This window comes from Aethalodelphis obliquidens, unplaced genomic scaffold (assembly GCF_003676395.1).
Source record: "Aethalodelphis obliquidens isolate GAN/ISIS:26980383/991018 unplaced genomic scaffold, ASM367639v1 scaffold44, whole genome shotgun sequence".
NCBI classification, from domain to species: Eukaryota; Metazoa; Chordata; class Mammalia; order Artiodactyla; family Delphinidae; genus Aethalodelphis; species Aethalodelphis obliquidens.
In genome coordinates this window covers 11,741,567-11,762,689 of record NW_020837988.1, presented here as the reverse complement: position 1 = coordinate 11,762,689, position 21,123 = coordinate 11,741,567, and the positions used below count along the sequence as shown (strand labels likewise).

The window sequence follows — 21,123 nt, the reverse complement described above, 5'->3', positions numbered from 1 at the left end:
GTTTTGTCCAAACTACCCATTTGTGATACTTGACACCAGGCACCCCGAAACTTTTCACTGGCTTTGCCTTCCCTGTTAAGCCCAGAGAGTTGCACCTCCAGCCCCCGGCTTAGCTGCTGCCCCTCCGGTTGGGGAGGTGGTGAAAGCTTAGGGCCTTCTCCCTGGAAAACGTGTGCTGTTTTGCAGTCACTTACTTGTTAGGAAGCATTTTCTGTAAATACTGCCTGAGAGCCCCTGGAAGGCTTTCGAAGTCTCTCGTTATAAAAACTATTTAGGGCTTCCCTGGTGGCGCAGTGGTTGAGAGTCCGCCTGCCAATGCAGGGGACACAGGTTCGTGCCCCGGTCCGGGAAGATCCCACATGCCGTGGAGCAGCTGGGCCCGTGAGCCATGGTCGCTGAGCCTGCGCGTCCGGAGCCTGTGCTCTGCAATGGGAGAGGCCACAACAGTGAGAGGCCCTCGTACAGCAAAATAAAAATAAAAACTATTTAGTTCTCTTCACTTTGACCCTGGAGGCCTAGGATGCAGAGTGTATTGAGATACAGACGTGATGGAGAAAACAGAGGGCCGAGGGGGTTGTGAGGGAAGAGGGTGGGCCTCACGGCCATGAGGCTCCTGCCCATCCACCCAGGCCCTCAGGAGAAGGACTGTGAGCTGTGATTACCTAGTGGGTGGAGCACAGCCAGCCTGGGACACAGAGTAGCACAGCGGCCAACCTGGGGATCTCTGGGAAGAATTTAGCACTTGTATTTATAAAACTAAGTGTGTGGTGTTTTGCATGTCATAGTGACAGCCTGTGAGATTTTTGAAATTCCCTCTGAAGTGTGTCTTGATGTTGGGGAAAAAGAAACTTGTGAACAAGTCTATCTACCGTCAGTGAAGCTAGTTGGAACCTTCTTTTTTGGCTTCTTGCAGGACAGCATCAGCTTGCTGCTGGAGGCTGTGAGGACCAGAAATGAGGAGCTCGCCCAGACGTGGAAGAAGTCTGAGCAGTGGGCCACCATCGAGCAGCTCTGCAGTAAGTGTCTTACCCTCCCGCAGTCCCCATTGCCAGGGCCCAAACTCCTGCCCTTCAGGGCTCCAGTACTTCTTCCCGGGCCCTGGACACCTGACCCCAGATGCCTTCTGACAGCATCGTGGGCAATGGAACAAGCAGACCTCTGCCGGGGCTCACAGATGTTTTCATCACTATAACATACGCGTAAAGGCCACAGATTTTGGGTATACCGTTTCATGGATTTTTGTACACGTACATACCAGATACGCTATTCTTCAAGCATCTTAGGAGCAGTTTGAAAGTCATTGTTTTAGATGAACAGAAACTTCACACTCACCTAAGTGCTGAGTGCGGAGACCTTCTGGACTCCTCCGGCTTTTCTTTTCCCCTTCCCCATCAGTTCTCAGAGCATTCTTGGTGGCTAAGGAGGAAAAGAGTTAGAGAATAGAGTGCGGGGATCTTGTGTCTCCCGGGTGAGCGCCTCTGTCAATCAGCCTTGGGAGCTGCCCCCACGCTGCCAGTGCCGTGGCCACCAAGCCCCCCAGCTGAGAGCTCAAGAGGGCAGTGACCATGGTGGCCCTTTTCCCTGCGGCTTTGAGAAGTACTGTAACGCCCCCTGAAGACAACAATGAAAGTACATATAAAAAAGTGTTTAAATATTTTCTCAATCTAGTGGGCTGATACTTGAGCCAAAATTAGCCAGGAAACCCTCAGTGGAACCCAAGGCACAGGGAGTCCAGCAGGGTTCTTATTTTCTCTCGACACTAAGTACCTAGAAGCGCAGGGCTTGGAGCTTTGGTATTCATTGTGTCGTCCTTCTTAATTTTTCTTTTTATACGATTCTTACAACCAAACAGTAAAAGGGCTGGATGTGCCATGTACTCTTCTTGCCCTCACGTTCTGAAACAGAGGACTCATTGTTCCCACCAAATTCCCTACAGTGAAGCCCACGGCCTTGTGTCCTTGGGTGGACAGTGGTGAGGTGCCGGCCAGGATCTCAGCACCTGGTCCAACTCTCCTATGTATGGGGCTCTCCAGGCCCCTGGTGTTATTCTTCAAATGCTTCACACACAGACATTGAGTGCAGCAGCTTTAGTAGTTGGGAGCCCTCTCTCTCAGCCCAGAAAGTGCACACAGGGAAGCCGGGACAGGGGGTGGCTTAGCTAAGAGGTTATCCTGGACAAGCATTGGCCCAGTTGGGGGAATGGAAAACTAGATCAGGAAAGGTTTCAGTCTGAGCATTTGGCTTGCTTTTGCCAACCCCATTAGACACTAATGAAAAACTAGTGACCCCATAGGAGCTGGGTCCCATTGGCTTCATGCCTCATACTTAGGGTGGGAAGAAACCCAAGCCCGAGTCAGGTGTCAGTCCTCCGGCAGCAGGGTGACACTGTCTGGACCTGCTGCCTGCAGCCTCTGTTGGGAGAGCGCCTGGTGTTCACCGACACTCACTTTGCTAAAAAAGTGCTACGTGATTGTCAAATGCTGTCAACAGATACACTACTCGTGGAATTCCAGTCACTGCATAGGGCTGATAACACAAATTAGCAATAGAGTACCCTTTACAGATGCAGAGTCACAGAACATGAGAGTTCTCGGGACATAGTCAGTGGAAGCTACGTAAGAGCTCTTTGCTGAAAACTAACACTCTGCCAGAAGAAGAGCTAAGCAAATGGAAAAGAAATCCCACTATCTGGACTGGAAGACAAGATATTTTTAACATGTCAGTTTTCCCTAAATTGATCAGTACAATCTCAGTCAAAATTCCTGTAGACAGGGCTTCCCTGGTGGCACAGTGGTTGAAGTCCGCCTGCCGATGCAGGGTACACGGGTTCGTGCCTCGGTCCGGGAAGATCCCACATGCCGCAGAGCGGCTGGGCCCGTGAGCCATGGCCGCTGAGCCTGCGCGTCCAGAGCCTGTGCTCCACAGCGGGAGAGGCCACAACAGTGAGAGGCCCGCGTACCACAAAAACAAACAAACAAAAATTGGTCAGGACTTCCCTCGTGGTACAGTGGTTAAGAATCCGCCTGCCAATGCAGGGGACACAGGTTTGAGCCCTGGTCCGGGAAGATCCCACATGCTGCAGAGCAACTAAGCCCGTGCGCCACAACTACTGAGCCTGCGCTCTAGAGCCCACAAGCCACAACTACTGAGCCCAAGTGCCACAACTACTGCAGCCCACATGCCTAGAGCCCATGCTCTGCAACAAGAGAAGCCACCCCTGTGAGAAGCCCACACACCGCAACAAAGAGTAGTCCCCGCTCGCCGCAACTAGAGAAAGCCTGTGCGCAGCAACAAAGACCCAGTGCAGCCATAAATAAATAAATTTATTTTAAAAAAGAAAAGATTGGTCAGTTGGACTTTATCAGAATGAAACACTTAGGCTTATCGAGAGACGCTGTCAAAAACTTGAAAAGGCGGGCTTCCCTGGTGGCGCAGTGGTTGAGAGTCCGCCTGCCGATGCAGGGGACACGGGTTCGTGCCCCGGTCCGGGAAGATCCCACATGCCGCGGAGTGGCTGGGCCCGTGAGCCATGGCCGCTGAGCCTGCGCATCCGGAGCCTGTGCTCCGCAACGGGAGAGGCCACAACAGTGAGAGGCCCGCATACCGCAAAAAAAAAAAAAAAACTTGAAAAGGCAAGGAACAGACTGGGAGAAGATATTCCACAGAAGATGTTCCATAAAAAGAATTACAGTGATGGTCACCATCAGTCATTAGAAGAATGAAAATTAAACGAGGTACCATTACACGTCTTGAGGGTGGCTGAGATGCAAACACTGGCCGCATCGCGTGCTCACGAGCTCCCACAGCAGCTGGAGCTCTCGTACGCCCAGTGAGGATGACCCAGCGAGCCCACTGCTACCCAAGAGACATGCAAACACAGATCCACACCAAGATTTGTTTTAAGAATATTCGCAGTGGGCCTGCCAATGCGGGGGACATGGGTTCGTGCCCCAGTCCGGTAGGATCCCACGTGCCGCAGAGCAGCTGGGCCCACGGGCCGTGGCCGCTGGGCCTGCGCGTCTGGAGCCTGTGCTCCGCAACGGGAGAGGCCATAGCAGTGAGAGGCCCGCGTACTGCAAAAAAAAAAAAAAAAAAGAATATTCATGGCAGGGCTCAAACTTGGCAGTGACTCAACTGTCTATCAGGAGGGGCATAGATAACTAGGGATGGTGTTCACACTGAGCTCTACTGCTCAGCAGTGAGAAGGAAGGAACCACTGACACAGCAAGCAAGGAGGCTGGGCAGGTGCATGAGTGGCCACAGCTGACAGCTTTCCGCTGTGCAGACAGCAGCTTTACTTATCGGTGTTCTGTGTTTGAGCAGGGGACCCACAGTAGGGGCTCTCAAGCCGCATCTGTCCACGCCTGCAGCAGTTGCTTTTAGAGTCCACTCCTACCCTGATAAGCAGCTGTGCAGAGCTCTCAGATGGGGTGGGACAGCTTCCCAGTGCAGAAATGATGAACACTGCTTCTCTTCCTGCCCCACAGGCACAGTCGGTGTGCAGCTTCCAGGCCTCCACGAGTACGGAGCCGTCGGGGGCTCTGCACACACCACCTCGGCCGCCATGTGGGCTTGTCAGCACTGCACCTTCATGAACCAGCCAGGCACCGGCCACTGCGAGATGTGCAGCCTCCCCAGGACCTAGGGCTCCCGGGCCCTGCTGCCCGGACTGGGCCCACCCTAGCCCTCTCTGAAGCCAGGATTGTTGCAACCATGCCCCACCGCAGGCAGCCCTGAAGGCGAGGCGGGGGCGGCTGCCCTGGGGGTCTCTGACCCATGAAGCTTCTCAGCACCAGGCTTCCCTGGAGGGAGGGAGCCAGGCTGGTGCTCTTGGGCTGGAACCAGTCTCTTGGTGGAGGCACCGTATGGCCTCATCCGGATGCCCTGCAGCAGCTCCTACTGTGGTAGAAGGACTAGGTGCCTCTAAATCATCACCTGGAATTGAGGGGTGGGAGGGCTTGCTGGCACCATCCAGCTTTCTTTTTTCCTTCCTTTGGATGCTTTTGGTTCCCATGTTTTTGGTTGGGAGCTCTTGGTGACCTCTGTACCCCGTTGCTCTGGGGCAGACCCTGCCTGTGAGGGCCACCTCTTCCCCTTCCAGTAGCCATCGTGTGGTGGAAATGCGTGGCCACGGGCTCGCTGGTCTTCTGTCCGCTTGGTCTGCAGGTGAATCTGCTGCCCGCCCTTTCCTGCTCTCACCCAGCGTCCAGGGGGGACCTTAAAGTCTGCTTTGGTTGTAATAACAGTTACCAGTAATTCCTGCGAAGAAGACTTTTATTTATTTTTTTTTAAGATAAAAACTGCATAAAAGGAGAGAGACTAGTTTCCACCTTCGTCCCTCCTTCAGTGAGTCCCTGGAGGTGTTTGCAGGCTGGGTGGGTGGACAGGGGACCCACAGTCAGGTCTCCTCACAAATGAACCTCAGTGCCTGAGACTTTCCTGCCAAGCCACACGGCTGGGACAGGTGCAGACCCAGGTAGTCGGAGCAGGAAGCTAGTGCTGGCTCCCACTGAGCAGGCAGCCTCTCCGGGGGGCCAGCACTGCTGACCAGGCCTGCATGGGGTGAGCTGGGTGGCCCAGGCAGAGCTGGAAGCTCTGGTCCCCTTCACCCCACACACCATTCCTTCCTGTTGTCCTGCCCAGGCCCTGGCCTCTGGCACGGTGATGTGGCCCCGGTACAGGCCAGGCCACAGTACAGCAGCTGTGGGGCTGCTGTGGGGACGTTGGAAAGTAGGTACCGTGCTGAGGTATGGGTCCAGGCTATTCCAGGACAAAGGTTGTGGTCAGACTTTGCATGTGCTTTGGGGTCCCTGCTTTTCCTCTGTGGTTGGGCTCTGGTCTGGCCTTTCCCTGGGAGCCGTGGACATCCTGATGCCTCTTTGCCTTAACAAGAGCCGTATCTCTGAGCTGCACTGCACCCACCCATGGGAGAGGCTGACCCAGACACAGGCTGCTTGGGGACTTCATGTCTCTGTCCTAGGGCAGGAGGCAAGCCTGTGTGACCCTCCCTCACCCTTGGCCTGTGAACAGAGAGCACTTGGGCATGTGTTCACCTGTGGCAAGGGCTGTGCCTGGCACTCCAGGTCCACCTGGCATGGGACACCAAGTGGCCAGTGGGGTTGGGTCTGGCTACAGCGGATCTGTTCTGGGGGGCAGGAGGTGCAGAGCCCCCTGTTTCCCCAGTTCATCTGTGGCCACCTGCCAGCAAGCTGGAAGGACCATCTGGCCCAAGTCATCTGCTCCTTTGATCAGATGTGAGTCTGCAGGGGGAGCAGGAGGGCGCTGACCTCAGACCTCGCGGCCCCCACCGTTCCTCCTGTACTTGCTCTGGTCTTTATCTACCGAGCTAATTTCCTTTTCTCTTTGACCAGTGTCCTACTCACCCTGAAGTTCTGGCATCTGCATAGTTCGTTTCCTTTTATCTTTTAGCTAAAGAAAAAGTGTTGTGATTTCTCTGCTTCTGGTTTTGAGTCACTCTGTTCAGTAATGCACTTTATTTTGTCCAAAGAGAGTCGGGGGTCAACATAAGGAGTGGGGGTACCTGCCAACAGGCTTGGGCCCAGGCAGCTTAGCCATCTCCTCTTGCATAGGGGAGGGGCCCCCAGCTCCACTTTCATCCTTCCTGCCCTTGTGTGGACACACCCTCTCATGCCACCAGGCACCACAGCTCAGCGAGGGGGGCCCAGGTGCCCGGCCTCCACCAACCAGTCTGCTCCCGGTGCTCCCACTTGGGGCTTGCAGGTGTGTGTCGGTTGGGTTTGTAGTAGCGTTGCCTGGACTCCAGCCCTGCAGTTGAACCAATAAAAGCACCTGAAGTGACCGCCAGCGCCCTGTTTGTCCTTCCTGGGCCCCAAGGCCTCTCCCTGCCCCGAGCCTTGACTTGCCTACCTTGTCAGGCGACTTGATGACTTTCCCCTCCACACATCACTGTTCTCTGCTGACATGTTTAGAGTATTGAAGGGTAGAGACCCACTCCTCCTGCCCAGGCTCCTTGGCCCTGTGCTCCCAGTGTAATGTCCACTGGAGGAGCAGAGCCTGGCCTCCCTCCATGCCTTTTCTGCACCTTTTCTGCCTGTCAGCCATGTGGCTGCTCCTGGCCTCTTCGTGGTGGGTGAGGTGCACTCCGCCAGGCAGCAGGTGAAGGATAGTGCCCAGAATCCCCCAGGCTTGCACAGATGCAAGGGGAGCAAGGCCTGGAGGGGACACTTGTCGAGTGACAGCCAGGGGGCGCTCCCCCTGATGTTCAGTTACCAGCCTTCACACGCACCTTACAACCCATTCTGTCCTTTGGCCACTGGCTCACTGCTCCTGAACAAGTATGTAAGAAACACTGCCCACTGATGTCCAAGGGGCCCTGGGGAGAGGCAGGCCCAGCCTAGCTTCTGGACTGGGGCGGGTGGGCCCTCAGCACCTGGCTCCAGTCCTGTCCCTGAGCTTGCCTACTTTTACCAGCAGTGTCCTGCTCTCTCTGTGGCTCAGGCTGCTGGCCTTGTTGGTTCTATGAAGTGATGAGGTTCTGGAACGTCATGCCTCCCCCTGAAATCAAGCAAGTGGAGTGTACTGCTTGGAAATAGAACTCAGGGTCCTGCCACCCCCTTTCCTGGCATGTTCAACATGTTGGCAGGCTGTGCTGCCTATAAGTGCCTGGCACAGCCTGCAGCTTAACTGCACATGCTGTGTCCTGTCCCTCCCCACCCCTAATGCTGTCTGGTGGTAGTTTGTCCTTGGGAAGATGTAGCCCCCACGTGTGGCATAGAGACCACTGACTGTCCACAGCACGCTCTGCTGTCTCACAGGCCTCCTGCCACAGGCCTTCCATGTACACCCACATGAGGGGCCCCTCACTCCACATCACCCCTGAGCTGGCTAAGCCCTTTGCTCTGTAACCTCTGGGGGGATCAGCGTTCAGGGCCCCCTCGCTGTTTAGATAGACTGCTGATGGTCATAAATCCTTGTATCACAGAGTGTGGGTCTTGCCTGGACTTGGGGCCAGGAGCCTGCTAGCCCCCCTGAGCAGAAGGGAGTGGGAGGGAGGAATGACCAACTTTACAGTGCCTGGCCAGTCAGGGCTGAACCTGGGAGGTGAGGCCTGGCCAGCTTAGCCCACCTCCCAGACGCACTTCCCCATGCGGTCATTTTCTCTAGGACAATCCTGGTGTAGTTCCCTTGGTTTCCCTTGGAAATAGTCTGGGAGGGCCAGGTTGGGAATTGGTGTGAGCATGTGGCCACAAGGATTGGTGGTCAGAAGACCAGCCAAGAACACTTGTGCACTCAGGTTGGGGGGGGTGGGGGGTGGAGGTGGGATTCAGAGTGGTGTTTCTCTTGAAAGGACCATGTCCTCACTTCTAGTTCCAAAAGCCACATGGGAGCTGGTCTTGAGAGGGCAAATGACAGACTGCAAATGCCATATTGATGCTGGGTCCAACCCAGAAACACTGGAACAGTAGAGGTCCACTGCCCTGGGGGTTGAGCACCAACCTCAACAAGGGGAATTAGAACTTTTGCTACTGGTTCTTTGTTTTGGCAGGTACACCAGCCTTGGTGCGGTCAGCTTAACTCAAGCCCAGAAAACACTTGGCAGCTGGGCTCCTTCAACTTGCCCTGTCTGGCCACACCCCTCCAGATGCCTCTTTCATTCATGAGTGTTTGACCTTGGAGCCTCTCCCATTGGCTTCTTAAAGGAGAGGGGTGTGATTGACCTGTCTGCAGGCACCTTTCAGGGTCGCTCTGGGTCTGTCTCATTCGGAGAACTCTTGGCCCCTTTGATAGGCACCTCTCCCCAGAGCCTTGGAGGACAGGGTTGGGAAGGAGAGGTGTCTTGCCCTGTCTTCACCCTGACCCTCCACGCTGACTGATGGTGAGCTGCCCCCCTTACCAAGGTCCAGCCAGTCATTTTCTTCATGGTCTTCTGCCCTCAACCCAGAATTCCTCTGGCTTACCCTTTTTCCCCACTGTCCGTTCAGACCAACACACCCACAGACAGTTCGTTCAGCCATGAAACAAGGGACACTTCTGTCCATGTTAAGCTCAGACGCAGCAGTGTCCTGGGGACGGGGTAGGCGTGGGTGTGTCTCAGCAGCTCAGAAGGAGGAGACTCATCCTAGACCGAGGGTCCCTCCCCCCAGCCCCCGGCTGTGGAAGTGGCAAGACCTGACACTGCCCGCCCCCTCCTAGAATTCGCAGATCTAATCGCCCCCCAGAACGCTAGAAGGTCACTTTAGGAGCGCACCGTCCGCTCGGAGGAGACGCGTTCTGACGGGCCGCCGCCCTGGGGAAGTCAGTGTACTGGCCCGGGTCCCGGAGCCGGCCCGGCCGGCCCTCGGGCGCACGAGGGAAGCGCGACTTCGGGCGGGTCCAATGGAGCCCCGGGGGAGGACGGACGAGTGGAGAGACCAACGCCCTTGGGCTTCCCGTGTTTGGCTTTAAACACGTTGGCCCTTTGCCAAACCGTTCTGTGTCCACTAGCTTTACCTCAACGGCGTGGCCTTCGACCCAGGGGCCTGGGTTCCCGCGGGGACCCCAACACCTGACGCGCAGCCGCCCCGCCCCCGGATCCGGCCCCGCCCCCGCCACGCCGCTGTACGGCGGAGGCCGCGCTGCGACCTGGGCGGCCGTAAAGCGCCGCGCCCCGTCCCGCCCCTGGCACCGGCGCTGCGAGCTCGAGACCCCTCCGGTGGCCGGGCTCCCTGGCGACCCCACGATGGCCGGCCTCGCGCCGCGGGTCGAATACCTGGCGGGCTTCTGCTGCCCGCTCGGAGGCCTGGCGGTGGGCAAGCCTCGCGTGCTGTGCCACGGGGCGGAGGTCTTCCTGTCCACCGGGAGCGAGCTGGTCTATGTCTACGACCGGGAGGGGCGGCTGCTGATCGTGAGCACCCCCTGCCGGGGAGGGGCCAGGGACCGGGGGAGAGGGCGGGGCGGAGTGGAGCGGGGTTCCTGAGCCCTGGAGGGGGCGGGGCCGGGCGGGAATCCACCGAAGGCCCGGCGTATTTGAGGAGTTTGTACTCCGCCTCTTCTGGGCCCCACGCGCCTGGCCTGACTCTGCGTTCTCCCCGGACGTCCAGGCCGTGTACAAGTTTCCCGGTAAGGTGTGGCACCTGGAGCTCCTGGCCCTTCGCAGGGCGCTCTACGTTCTGTGCGCCCGGAGTGGCATCTACTGCTTGTCTTTGGACCAGGCGAGCAGGTGAGGCATGGTCGCTGGACGGCACTGCTTTGGGCGGGTCCACACTTGCCTCTCCGGGGTTGAGGCGAACATGGCCTCAGATGGGCTTCTCGCTGTCTCTGACTGGTACTTCCCTGCCCTCCTCAAACACTGCCCCTGTGACCTATACGGTCCTTTTACCCCTGGACTGGGTTCAGAATGAGCACTCACCAGGCCTCCAAGGTGGGGATGGTGGGCTCAGGGCCAGCTCTGAAGTCTTGGGGGCCCCTGTCCTCAGCACCTGCCTTCTCTAACAGGCTCCTGCTCACAGAGAATTCTTAGTAAACGGGGTTCAAGCGGCTGAGTCTGCAGCCGGAGCAGGATGCTGCCCCTTTGGCTTTGATGGGCCTTGGTGGGTCTGGCATGACACACCTATGAGGTGGGTCTCTGTGAACCCTGAGTCAGTGGTTAAAGGAGTTTCACCATCCCCCCCCCCCCCCGCCTCCGCCACCCCTCAGTACCAGTGCAGAGCCTAGAGCCTAGACTCGGGCACCTATTCACTACTGGTTTAGAAAATAAAAAGGTAGCAGGTGTGATTCACGGCTGAGGCCTTGGGGGTCTGACAGTTCTGCACTGATGAGAATTTTCTGTCCAAACCCCATTTCTGGAAGGCTTGGTACATCCTATTATGCACATGTCCCTGGGCGACTGGTGGGGAGCAAAGCAGTCCGTGGAGCAGGTGGGAGGCACTGTGGCACGCCAGCTGCTCCCTGGTGGCTATAAGTCACTGAGATTGCTCCTTGTACAGACCCCAGGCCCATCATGTCAGTGGTAGGCTGTCACGAAGGGAGCTTGTGAGCACTGTAACTGACATTTGCCTGTGTTCTCAAAGGTCTGTGAGCCGGGATGACAAGGATGACAGGGACGACCAGGACAGTGAGGATGGGCAGGTCGATGAGCTCCCTGTCCCTGTGATCCCCGTGCACCCAGACACCTGTGTGCTCCCCAGTGCCACACTGCATGCCTTCACCGTGCTCGATGACGTGCTCATCACCCTGGCACAGGGCCCCACCCAGTGGAAGGTGCAGCTGTTTGAGTGTCCGTGTCCAGGGGAGGACCCTAGGCCCGGAGGCCAGATTGGCGAGGTGGAGTTGTCCACCTGCACCCCCCCAGCTGGGAGCCTGGGGGAGCCCACAGCCCCCCGCTTCCTCCCAGTGCTGTGCTGTGCGTCACCACCAGGCTCCAGGGCCCCACATGGCCACCCGTGGGGCTCTGGGGGCGTCACGCTGGAGGGGGCCCTCTTTGGGCTACTCTTTGGAACCGATGCCTCCCTCCTGGAGTCGCCCGTGATCCTCTGCGGTCTCCCCGATGGCCAGCTCTGCTGTGTGGTCCTCAAGACCCTGGTCACCTCTAGGTCTGCCCCTGGTGATCCGAAGGCCCTTGTCAAGATCCTCCATCACCTGGAAGAGCCTGTCATCTTCATTGGAGCCTTGAGGACAGAGCCGCTGTCCGAGGATGTGGAGGACGTGTACTGTGACTGCCTGGTGGCACTTGGTCACCATGGCCGGACACTGGCCATCAAGGCCAGCTGGGACGAGGCAGGGCATCTGGTGCCAGAGCTGCGGGAGTACAGCCTCCCGGGGCCTGTGCTCTGTGCGGCCTGCGGCAGGGGCGGCCGTGTGTACCACAGCACCCCCTCGGACCTCTGTGTAGTGGACCTGGCTCAGGAGGTCTCCCCCTGGGACCTCACGCAGCGTGACGGGGCCCCAGGAGGCCTGCCCTCTCTGCTGTGTCCAGCCAGCTTGAGTGTCTGCAGCGTCGTCACCCTCTCTGTGTCATCTAGGGCGCCTGAAGGTACGAGCCACGGCTGAAAGCAAAAACCAAAGCCATGGGGTGGGTGGAGCCTCTTTGATGTCTCCTCCCTGTGAACTGTCCGTTCTCCTCTCCCTGCCTCATTCCTGTTCTCCATAAAACTGCCCGGGCAGGCCTACCCTCCCCTGGCATAGCCTCATGGTTGATGCTTCTTGTCTTGGGGTCCTGTGTGGGTTTAGGGGCGGGGGCTGTGCTACTCTGCCTGGGTAGGGTCTACACCTGAGTGACCCTGGGCAAGAGCATCTTCCCATGGCCAGTAGTGCAATGGAAATTCAAATTGGTTTAGGTCAAACCTTTATGGGTTTTTTTCACACTTCCTTACCGTGTGGCCTCCAACGAGTCCACCCTGCACCAAAGGCAGGGGGCATCGCCAAGCTCTGATGTGTGTGTTCTCCCCAGACAGAACCGGAGGGGGTTTCAGCCATGTTTGCCCAATGTTAAGGGGGAGGGATAAGAGCCCCCCTCCCCCTAGCGCATATTCCCCTTAAGATAGCCTAAGAATGCATTGTAAGGCCTACCGTGGACCATACTTGATACGAAAGAAATGCTTTTGAAGTGAAAAGACTGCTGTCTTTCCCACAGGGAAAGAGAGACACATGTGGCAGGGAATGGGGGAGCCACACCTCTGGGTGGGTCTCAGGGCCTAGTGGTACTGGACTTGGAGAACCAGCAGGTCACAGGAGATGGAGCCTTGTTTCCCGGGGAACTCCCTGGTAGGCCAGGAGTGGGAAAGGAGACAGAAAGATGTCGAGGAGAGGCGGCAGGCTTCCAGAAAGGCCCCAGTGAGAGCCGACTGGCCAGTGGAGGAGGCCTGGGGCCTGTGTAGCACCTCCTTCTCTTAGGAAATCTCAGAGCAGCTTTGCTAGGGGTTGGGGGGGCTGTTGAAGGAGGGATGCACCCAACTGACTTGATGGCCCTTGTCTGGTCCCTTTTAGTCCTGTCCATGTATAAGATGACACCTCTGCTGTGCTGACACCCAGTCCCAGGGAGGGCCCTTCACAGCATATGCCCAGCCCAGTACACACCCCAGGCTCTTCGGGGATGTCTCCAGAACCCTCTTTTCCTCACCTGGGCACAGGCGTTCTGCCAACACTTATCTGAGTCCTGGGAACTGCTGCATGTTCCCAGCAGCATGCCTCTCCCTGCCCATTGACCAGGCCCCATGTGTGTCCGCCTGCAGGGGGTGCTGAGCTCCTGGCCCTGTCTGCCAAAGGCCGGCTGATGACCTGCAGCCTGGACCCTCACTCTGAGACGCCTCACCCCACCAGAGTGACCCCGGCGAATGCTGGCCAAAAAATTAAGGAGTTGCTGTCTGGAATTGGCACTGTCTCTGAGAGGTGACCAGTGGGCTGAGACTCGGGCAGAGGCTGGCATGGTGTCGACGGAAGGCGGTGTCCTGGGTGGTGGCACTGGTCCGGGACAGGCCTGTTACTTTGCCTCTGACCCCCGCGATAGCCCCAGACGTTGTGTTGCCTGGCCAAAGGCGGCACTAAAGGCCAGCTGTGGGCGCCAAGCCCCTGTGTTTTAGGGTCATTTCTAGGGTGCCTGCCATCCTCTGGGATGTCACTGTGGCACCGCAGAGGAGCAAAGGAGCCAACTTGGAACACGTTGGGGAGCCTGGTGGGGGTGGCCAGCCCCACCGTGGGCACCCCTGGCTCAGTGGCCCTGAAGGGGGTGGGGGGAAGTCTCCGTGAGCCCGGTGGGCGAGGCCAGGCTGCCAAGTACAGGCTGCCCCAGCTCCATCCTCTGCTGCTGGAGAAGGAGGTTGGGTCAGACGATTGCATGGGCAGGACAGGAGCCCCTGAGGTGGGGGCTCTTCACCTGACGCTCGAGGAAGAACGAGGTCTGGGCCCTCCCTCAGCAGCCATGTCTGTTTCCAGAGTGTCTTCTCTGAAGAAGGCGGTTGACCAGCGGGACAAGGCCCTGACCTGCCTCAACGAAGCCATGAACGTGAGCTGCGCCCTGCTGTCGAGCCGGGAGGGTCCCAGGCCCATCTCCTGCACCATCAGCACCTCCTGGAGCCGCCTGCAGCTGCAGGACGTGCTGACAGCTACCTGCCTGCTGGAGAACAGCAGCGGCTTCAGCCTGGACCGGGGCTGGGCCCTGTGCATCCAGGTGCGCCGCAGCTCCCGGGCCTTAGACCTGGACTCGGCTGTCTCGGCCATCACCTACACCATCCCCGTGGACCAGCTCGGCCCTGGCGGTCAGCGTGAGGTGACGCTGCCTCTGGGCCCGGGAGAGGACGGTGCGCTCGACCTGCCCGTGACCGTGTCCTGCGCACTCTTCTACAGCCTCAGGGAGGTCGTGGGTGGGGCCCTTGCCCTCACGGACCCTTTCAAGGACCCCTCTTCGAACGAATGCACCCCTGATGTCCTGCCTGAGCAGGACGGCGTGTGCCTGCCCCTGAGCGAGCACACGGTGGACATGCTGCAGGGCCTGCGCTTCCCCGGCCTGGCTGCACCCCGCACGCAGGCCCTGGGCCCACTCAGCCCTGCCAGAGACCCCATCCACACCTTCCTGGAAACTTGCTGCGGGCCAGTCAGCCAGCCCGCAGGACCAGCGTCCCTGCGGGCCAAGTACCTGCCCCCGTCAGTGGCCACCGTCAAGGTGTCGGCAGAGTTGCTCAGGGCCGCCTTAGGGGACGATCACGCAGGTTGGTGGCACCAGCTGGCTTCGCTGAGGCCTGGGACCCTTCCTCCCTCTCCCAGGATCTGATCAGCCTCACAGCCGCACCTCTCTCCTCCAGGCGTGTCCCTGTGTTCTGCCACCCTGCAGTGGCTCCTTGCCGAGAATGCCATCGCGGACATCGTGAGGGCCCAAGCACTGTCCTCCGTCCAGGGAGTGGCCCCAGATGGCACTGATGTCCACCTCATCATCCGCGAGGCAAGCAGGGGTCAGCTGTCCTGCCTGTGGGGAAATCGGCCTCGACATCAGCAGTTCTGAGTAGGGTCCCTGGGTTGCTCGAGAGGAATCAGATTCTGGGGCCCACCCTCCAGAGGATTCCGATGCATCCGAGTTCGAGAGGCGGGCTGTGATGGGGTGGCCTTCGTGGGGCCAGGGGCAGCGTCAGCTCCCAGCCAGGTCTCCATGAGTACCGCCCTGTCCAGCGCTCTCCACGCGTGGCCCCTGCCCTGCGTACTGCTGGAGTTCACAGCCAGCCCGAGCGGGTCGCTCACTTGTACCCCCAGGGGCAGCATGAGCGACTCCAGACTCCAGGCCACTAAACCCCTAGACCACCAGGGTGCCGGGCCCCATCACAGACGCCCCATGTGCAGGGGCTGCTGAGACACCAAGGTGGAGCTCAGTCCTCTAGCCCCATTCCTCGCACAAACCTTCCTTCCCGAGACCCTCCTGGCAGCCTCGGGGTCATGTCCAGCAGACCCTTGTGCTACAGCGTTGGAAGCTCTGGCGGAGCATCCCGTGTGGCCGGGCACACCTTGCTGAGGATGGTGGTTGGAGGCTGCCCACTAGACAGCCTTTTCAGGTCAGGCCACGATTAGGCAGTGTCAAGGTCAGGTGTCCCTGGGGCCTGGTGGTGGTTCTGCAGGTGGCGGAGAGGGGTGGGTGCCCCAGTGCGTCCTACGATTCCAGAAGGAAGAGCTGCCGGAGACAGTGTCCTTCCTAAGGTCCCTAGGCCCCTGGGGTCTTGCCTTGTGTCCTGGCTCTCGCCCATCTTCGCCAGATTTCATCTTTGGCTGGAGGGCACTGGGCTGACCTCACTTGCCCAGCCCCCTCCCTGTTTTCACACCTGCAACCCTGACCCTGCTGTCTAGTGCCTCAGGATGCACAGTGTGGGCCATGGTGGGTTCGGGCGTGGGCTGTCCGTGGCGGTGCAGTCACAGCAGGCACTTGAGTGAGTGCCACGGATCTGGATGCCGAGGGAAGAGGGGTCTTCCTGGACAGATATTCCAAAGGAGCAGCTTTGCTGTTGCTTGGCTAGCTGGTTCTTCAGGTGAAAATTCACGTTGAGTGTGGAGATCAGCCCCGGGAGCCCCCTGAGCTTTGCCCACAGTGGGATGTAGAGCGCGAGCCCAGGCTTCACGTGCCGCTGCCAGCTTGGACACTCCCGCCGGCCACGCTGCCCTCGGGCAGGTCAGGGCTGTGGACGGCCAGTGAGGTTCCTTGTGTGTTGCAGGTGGCTGTGACCGACCTGTGCCCAGCAGGGCCCATCCAGGCCATGGAGATCCAGGTGGAGAGCTCCTCTCTGGCCAACATGTGCAGGGCACACCACGCCATCGTCGGGCGTTTGCAGGTCTGTCGGTCATCATGGGCTTGTTTGGGAAGTCTCTGTGGGGTGGTGGGGACACAGGACCCTGGTGGTCTGTGGCTTCCTGCCTGGGGTTGCAGGTAAGCTGTGGGCGGTTGGGAGGTGGGTGGGGGACTTGCTGCTCACCCTCCTGGCAGTAGCTCCTAGTGGCCTGTGAGCACACGTGGTTAAAGGGAGACAGTCCACTGGAGACCAGCGTGAGATTTCTTCTACACTCGCATGGAGAAGCCATGCTCGGGCCCTGGGACCAGGTGTCTGCTCGTCTGGGCCTCCACGTCTTCGCCAAGAAAGCGGGAGTTGGCCGCCAGCCCCTCCCATACACACAGCCCCAGGGGCCCTTCCTGCTGCTTCACTGCCATGCGCGGCTGCTGGGGCTTCAACCCCAGGATCTGAGGGGAGGTCTTTGTGTTCCGGAGGGAAGCTGTCAGCTAGTGCCCTTGGCAGGCTGGGCACAGGGTCAGGTGGCCCATCTCCTGCCTGTTCTGAGTGTGTGCACCCTCGGCTGCGCAGAGGGGTCCGAGGTGGCAGCTATCAACTGATTCCCACGCTTTTCCTTAAACATGGACTTTGTGTCAGCCTCACCTGGGAACTTGGTGCACGTCCCCAGGCCCCACCCCAGACCCCAAGAGTCGGAGAACCTGCAGTCCAAGCTCCGCCAGGGATCCGAGGCTGCTGTTCTAGACCTACCAGTGCACCCAAGCGAGCCTGGGGGCCAAGCCATGACCAGAGGTCCCCCTCAGGCACTACTGTGACGGCCCTGCTGTGGCACATCCATGGCTTCACTCCCGGGCTCAGGAGTCCCCTGTCCCTAGAGCAGAGCTCCCACGCCTGCATTTCTCTCCCCCAGGGGGCGCCCCGTGTTGCTCTTGCGGGCCTGAAACAAGCAGGGCTGTCTCCAGACCCGCTGAGCGCGGCAGTTGAGAGGTGGACAGTTAGTGAGAAGCCGGGAGAGGAGCATACCGACCAGACTTCCAGCAAGAAGGGGAGTTAGTGTTCTGGGGCTGCGGGAACAAAGTGCCGCAGATGGGACACAGTGCGTTCACTTTGGAGACAGGGATCCAGGTGTCCGCAGGGTGGTTCCTTCTGAGGCCTCTCTTCTGGGCGCGTGGATGGCCGACTCCTCCCTATGTCCTCATATGGTCATCCCGCTGCATATCCGTGTCCTGATCTTTTCTTAGAAGGACACCAGTCCTGTGGGAGTAAAGCCAACCCACGTGACCTTGTTTTAACTTGATTATCTGTGGAGACCCTCTCTCCAAACACAATCACCAGGGGTGCTGGGAGCTGGGGCTTCCAAGTGTGAATTTGGGAGGCATGCTTCAGCCCCCAGTGGAACGCTGGGGACACTCCCTTGATGGGAATCTTCTTGTGGGCTGCAGACCTCTGTCCTCCGTCTGCTGACACTATGCTTGTGGAATGGGAGTGTTCTCGTGACAACTGGTGTTCATTCACCTGGCCGCTTGGAATCTGGGGGGCCTTGTCAGGTGTGCAGCTTCTGCCACTGGCAGCATCTCCTGCTGCCCCTTGGGGTGTCGGGGTCTCTTCTCAGTGCTCTGCCCTGGAGGCCAGCGGGAGCCTTGCTTCCTGGGTCAGTCTGCAAGCTTGGGTTCAGCCCTGAGAGCCGGCCAGACTGCCTGCAGAAAGCAGGACGTGAAGCAGCTCTTTCATGGGCCAAGATAGGAACAGTGGTGCCAAGGCCTGAGGCCAAGGATGGGGAAGGGGTGGCGGTAGGAGGTGGGTAGTGAGGGGAAAGGGCTGAGAAGAAAGTTACTTCCAAGTAAATGATCGTCAGGGTGGGGCTCGCGTGCCCTGCCGCCCGAGGTGAAGGTTAACTGGGGGCGAGGCAGGGAGGCCTGATGGATGGTTCGGGGAGGGAGAAGGGCCACCTGGCTCTGCGGGCTGGAGGACAGGTGCCAGGAGCCCCGGGCGCTACGTTGGGACACACGGGAGAAGCACCCTCTCCAGCCGTGTGCCCCTTGTGTCCCCCCAGAGGCTGGTCATGGAGCAGGCTGCCCGGGGCTCCAGCCCGCCTGACCTCCGCCTGCAGTATCTCCACCAGATCCAGGCCAACCATGAGGTGAGGTCCTTCAGGGATCCACGCCCGGAACCTTCCCCCAGCCTGGGCTCCTCTGGGGACACGCACAGGCACTGGGGTGTTGCCCAGCTTGGCAGGGGCTCCCAGTCCTCACAGCCGAGTCGGGTCTGGGCTCCTGCTGCAGGGGTGAGGTGGGGACAGAGTGGGCATGGCCACTCCTCCAACCTGTCCCACATTGGCTAGGACACGCCTGTCCCCTGGGGACATGGTCTTCCCTCAGCCCAGCCACGCCTCCTGTCCCGAGGGGTCATCATGTTAAGGCCACAGATGAGTGTTTTTCCTGGACCACCTACCACAGTCCGAGTAGGACCTGCGCATGGTGGGTGTCCCCCAGAGGGACCCGCTGACGTGCCCAGTGGGAAGGTGGGGCCCTAGCTGTTGCCGCCCATTCCTTCCTGTAGACGCTGCTGCGGGAGGTGCAGACCCTGCGGGACCGGCTGTGCACGGAGGACGAAGCCAGCTCCTGTGCCACCGCCCAGAGGCTCCTGCAGGTGTACAGGCAGCTCCGCAGCCCCAGCCTCCTCCTGCTGTGATGCCAGGTAAACCCCACCCTGCCCCGGCTCTGTCCCTGCTTCCGGCCCCTGTAACAACTCACAGTACCTTCATGGTTTTATGGAGAAAACCTGGCTCCTGACCTGGGCGGCACTGTGGGCCTGGTTACAGCTGGGGAAGGTCTGGGGTGAGTGCAGCTGGCCCCCCGGATAGCCACCTGGCACCCCCGGGGGGGGGGGTGCTCAGAAGAGGCAGCTCGTTTAGCAGGTGTGTCAGGGTAGCGAGGTGGTCTGTGACCCCGCTGGGCAGGGGCCTGCTCGTCCTCCCGCATCACTGCTTCCTTTCCTCCAGCAGCTGCCACGGCCTCTGCGCTCAGCCTCGACACCGCTGGGCCGCCTCCCACCCAGAACGTCGGGGCTGGATCACGGACATCCCTCCACTCGGAAGCAGGGCCCCGGCCATGGCGTCCAGACTCCAGAGCAGGAGCGTCGTTGCTCTAGCGGCCTGCAGAGGCCGCAGAGACAGGGCTTCTGGGTTGAGCCTCGGGCGGGTGTGTTTTGGTGGTTGTCGCATTCCCACCGTGGTGCCCAGAGCCCAGGGCTGCCCCTCTTGGCAGCACCACCCGCCCACCCACAGACCTGTTGTCCAGCACTGTCCACACCTGTCCAGCCACCTTGCTCTGGGTGCCTTGGCCCCGCTTCTCTGCAGCCGCTGGGGTTACCGGTGGGAGGTGCTCCCTGTGACCAAAGCACAATGACTGTGGGGGAGGGGGTGTTCCTGCAGGTGCCCTGTGGCCAAAACAACAACTTGGTGCCTCTGGCCGGGGCCACACCCAGCGCCCAGCACTGTGCATTGTTTCCAAGGGTCCCTGGGGGCAGACAGCAGCCCCAGCGTGGCTCCGGTGCTTTGGCGGGGGGTGTCTCTCCCTCAGACTTCACGCGGTGCTTTCCTGCTGGTGCTTTCCTGCTGTGTGTGCAGGGCCTGTGAGGCACCCGCCTCAAGAAGTGACACTTTCTGGTGCTCTGCCTTGGCCTTGGCTGTTTTTTAGCTCTCCCCCTTCAGTCTGGTGGCAGGTTTGACCTGGATTCCTGGACACACCCCCAGCTCCAAGCCCCCAACAAGTCTGGTGGCCACTGCACGGCCCAGATGCGCCTTGAACTGACCTCTAGGGGGCCCTCAGGCCAGCAGGAAGCTTCAACACTGGAGTGAAGTGGTCCCTGCGGGGCCGTTCAGGCCATGAGGGTCACTGCCCAGGAGGACCAAGGCCACCTCCTCGTCGCCCTCCATGGAGGGAGGGGGGCTGGTGGGGTGCTCCGAGTTGGGGTCTGGGAGAGTGGCTGATCGCCACATGGACCCAGCACTGAAGGGTTCTTCAGGGTGGGAGGAAGATGGGGAGGGGGGCCAGCCCACTCAGTACTGTCCTGTTCCTTCTGTCCCTGAGTTTGCTGGGAGCAGTGTGACAGCTGCCTTCTCCACGGATGAGCAAGCAGTCCACCTCCAGCTTCTGCTGGTCCTTAATGCAGCGTGGAGGGGAGCTGTGGCCCAGCCAGTGAAGGGCCTGCACCCCCTTAGTCCTGTCCCCAGCTGTTTCTGAGGGTCATCTTTCTGTCACCTCCCTGAGTGCCACGGGGGAGGATGGAGTGGCCAGTCCAGCCCAAAGGGACCCCCAAGCACTCTTCCCTGCCTCCCCTCTCCAGCTGCTGCCCCAGGCTGTGCGGGCTCCACTCAGCGATTGTCTGAAGCCAAGTCCACTGTCTGGTCAAGGTCAGCAAACAGGAGACCCCTCCTTGGCACCCTGTGGAGCACCTGAGCTCTGGTGCCAGCTTCTTTCAGGTCAAGAGTGCCCCACAGATGAGCCCCCAACTTTCCTGTCCCATATGCCACCAGGGGGCAGTGCAGACCACAGCTCAGGACAGTCACTCGGTCCCTCTGGGGCCAGGCTCCTGCATCTGGTACTTGCGCGGTCAGTTGGAGCCCACTTTGAAGTGTGTTGGCCCATTTGGCTCCCAGCCCTTCTTCATTCCTAAGGTGAGGGGAGGCCAGCAAGGTGGGGAGTCAGCCAAGGGGGGCCCTGGGGAGAGACTGGGGAGGGGTCCTTGCTGGTCTTCCCCACCCCCAGGATGCCTCACCCCTTCCTGTCCTCCCTGGCCATATGTGTCCACTCCCCTCTGGAACCAGCTCTGCACTCCTTCCTTGCTGCCCTCCTTTCCCAAAGTGCCTCACACTGGCCAGACTCACTGGAGGTGGGGCTTCAGGCCC

General features: G+C 59.6%; 2 protein-coding genes and 1 long non-coding RNA gene across 9 annotated transcripts in view; 2 read left to right on the top strand and 1 right to left on the bottom strand.

Annotated features, from left to right (window-relative positions):
• NPLOC4 (NPL4 homolog, ubiquitin recognition factor) overlaps positions 1-6,820 on the top strand; it is a 56,029-nt gene extending 49,209 nt beyond the window's left edge. For all 3 annotated transcript variants that reach the window (XM_027080998.1, XM_027080999.1, XM_027081000.1), the window contains 2 exons: positions 914-1,016; positions 4,488-6,820. In XM_027080998.1, the coding sequence (XP_026936799.1) occupies positions 914-1,016; positions 4,488-4,645 (261 nt within the window). In that variant the 3' untranslated portion in view covers positions 4,646-6,820. The remainder of the gene's footprint in view (positions 1-913; positions 1,017-4,487) is intronic.
• LOC113606551 (uncharacterized) lies at positions 377-9,837 on the bottom strand. Its single transcript, XR_003427597.1, has 3 exons — positions 9,731-9,837; positions 1,333-1,416; positions 377-423 (listed from the first exon to the last, which is right to left on the bottom strand). It is a non-coding gene; the product is annotated as an uncharacterized LOC113606551 (long non-coding RNA).
• On the top strand, positions 9,618-19,884 carry FAAP100 (FA core complex associated protein 100). Of its 5 annotated transcripts, none has more exons than XM_027080994.1 (10): positions 9,618-9,865; positions 10,062-10,180; positions 11,031-11,992; positions 13,191-13,347; positions 13,891-14,663; positions 14,757-14,893; positions 16,146-16,262; positions 18,268-18,354; positions 18,774-18,911; positions 19,219-19,884. In XM_027080994.1, the coding sequence occupies exons 1-9, from the start codon at positions 9,701-9,703 to the stop codon at positions 18,903-18,905; spliced, it is 2,649 nt and encodes an 882-aa protein (XP_026936795.1). In that variant the 5' UTR covers positions 9,618-9,700; the 3' UTR covers positions 18,906-18,911; positions 19,219-19,884. The 5 variants fall into 5 exon arrangements, 4 of the variants coding, with proteins under 4 accessions (XP_026936795.1, XP_026936796.1, XP_026936797.1 ...); XM_027080995.1 differs by having other exon boundaries at positions 19,216-19,884; XM_027080997.1 differs by lacking the exons at positions 9,618-9,865; positions 10,062-10,180 and adding an exon at positions 10,472-10,577.
• Positions 19,885-21,123: the final 1,239 nt, after the last annotated feature.

Bases quoted from the DNA above. Each gene is read 5' to 3' on its own strand.
- FAAP100 (XM_027080994.1), top strand. From the start codon at position 9,701: ATGGCCGGCCTCGCGCCGCGGGTCGAATACCTGGCGGGCTTCTGCTGC. The intron at 11,993-13,190 runs GTACGAGCCACG...GTCCGCCTGCAG, and splicing joins GTCATCTAGGGCGCCTGAAG to GGGGTGCTGAGCTCCTGGCC. The intron at 14,894-16,145 runs GCAAGCAGGGGT...TGTGTGTTGCAG, and splicing joins TCCACCTCATCATCCGCGAG to GTGGCTGTGACCGACCTGTG.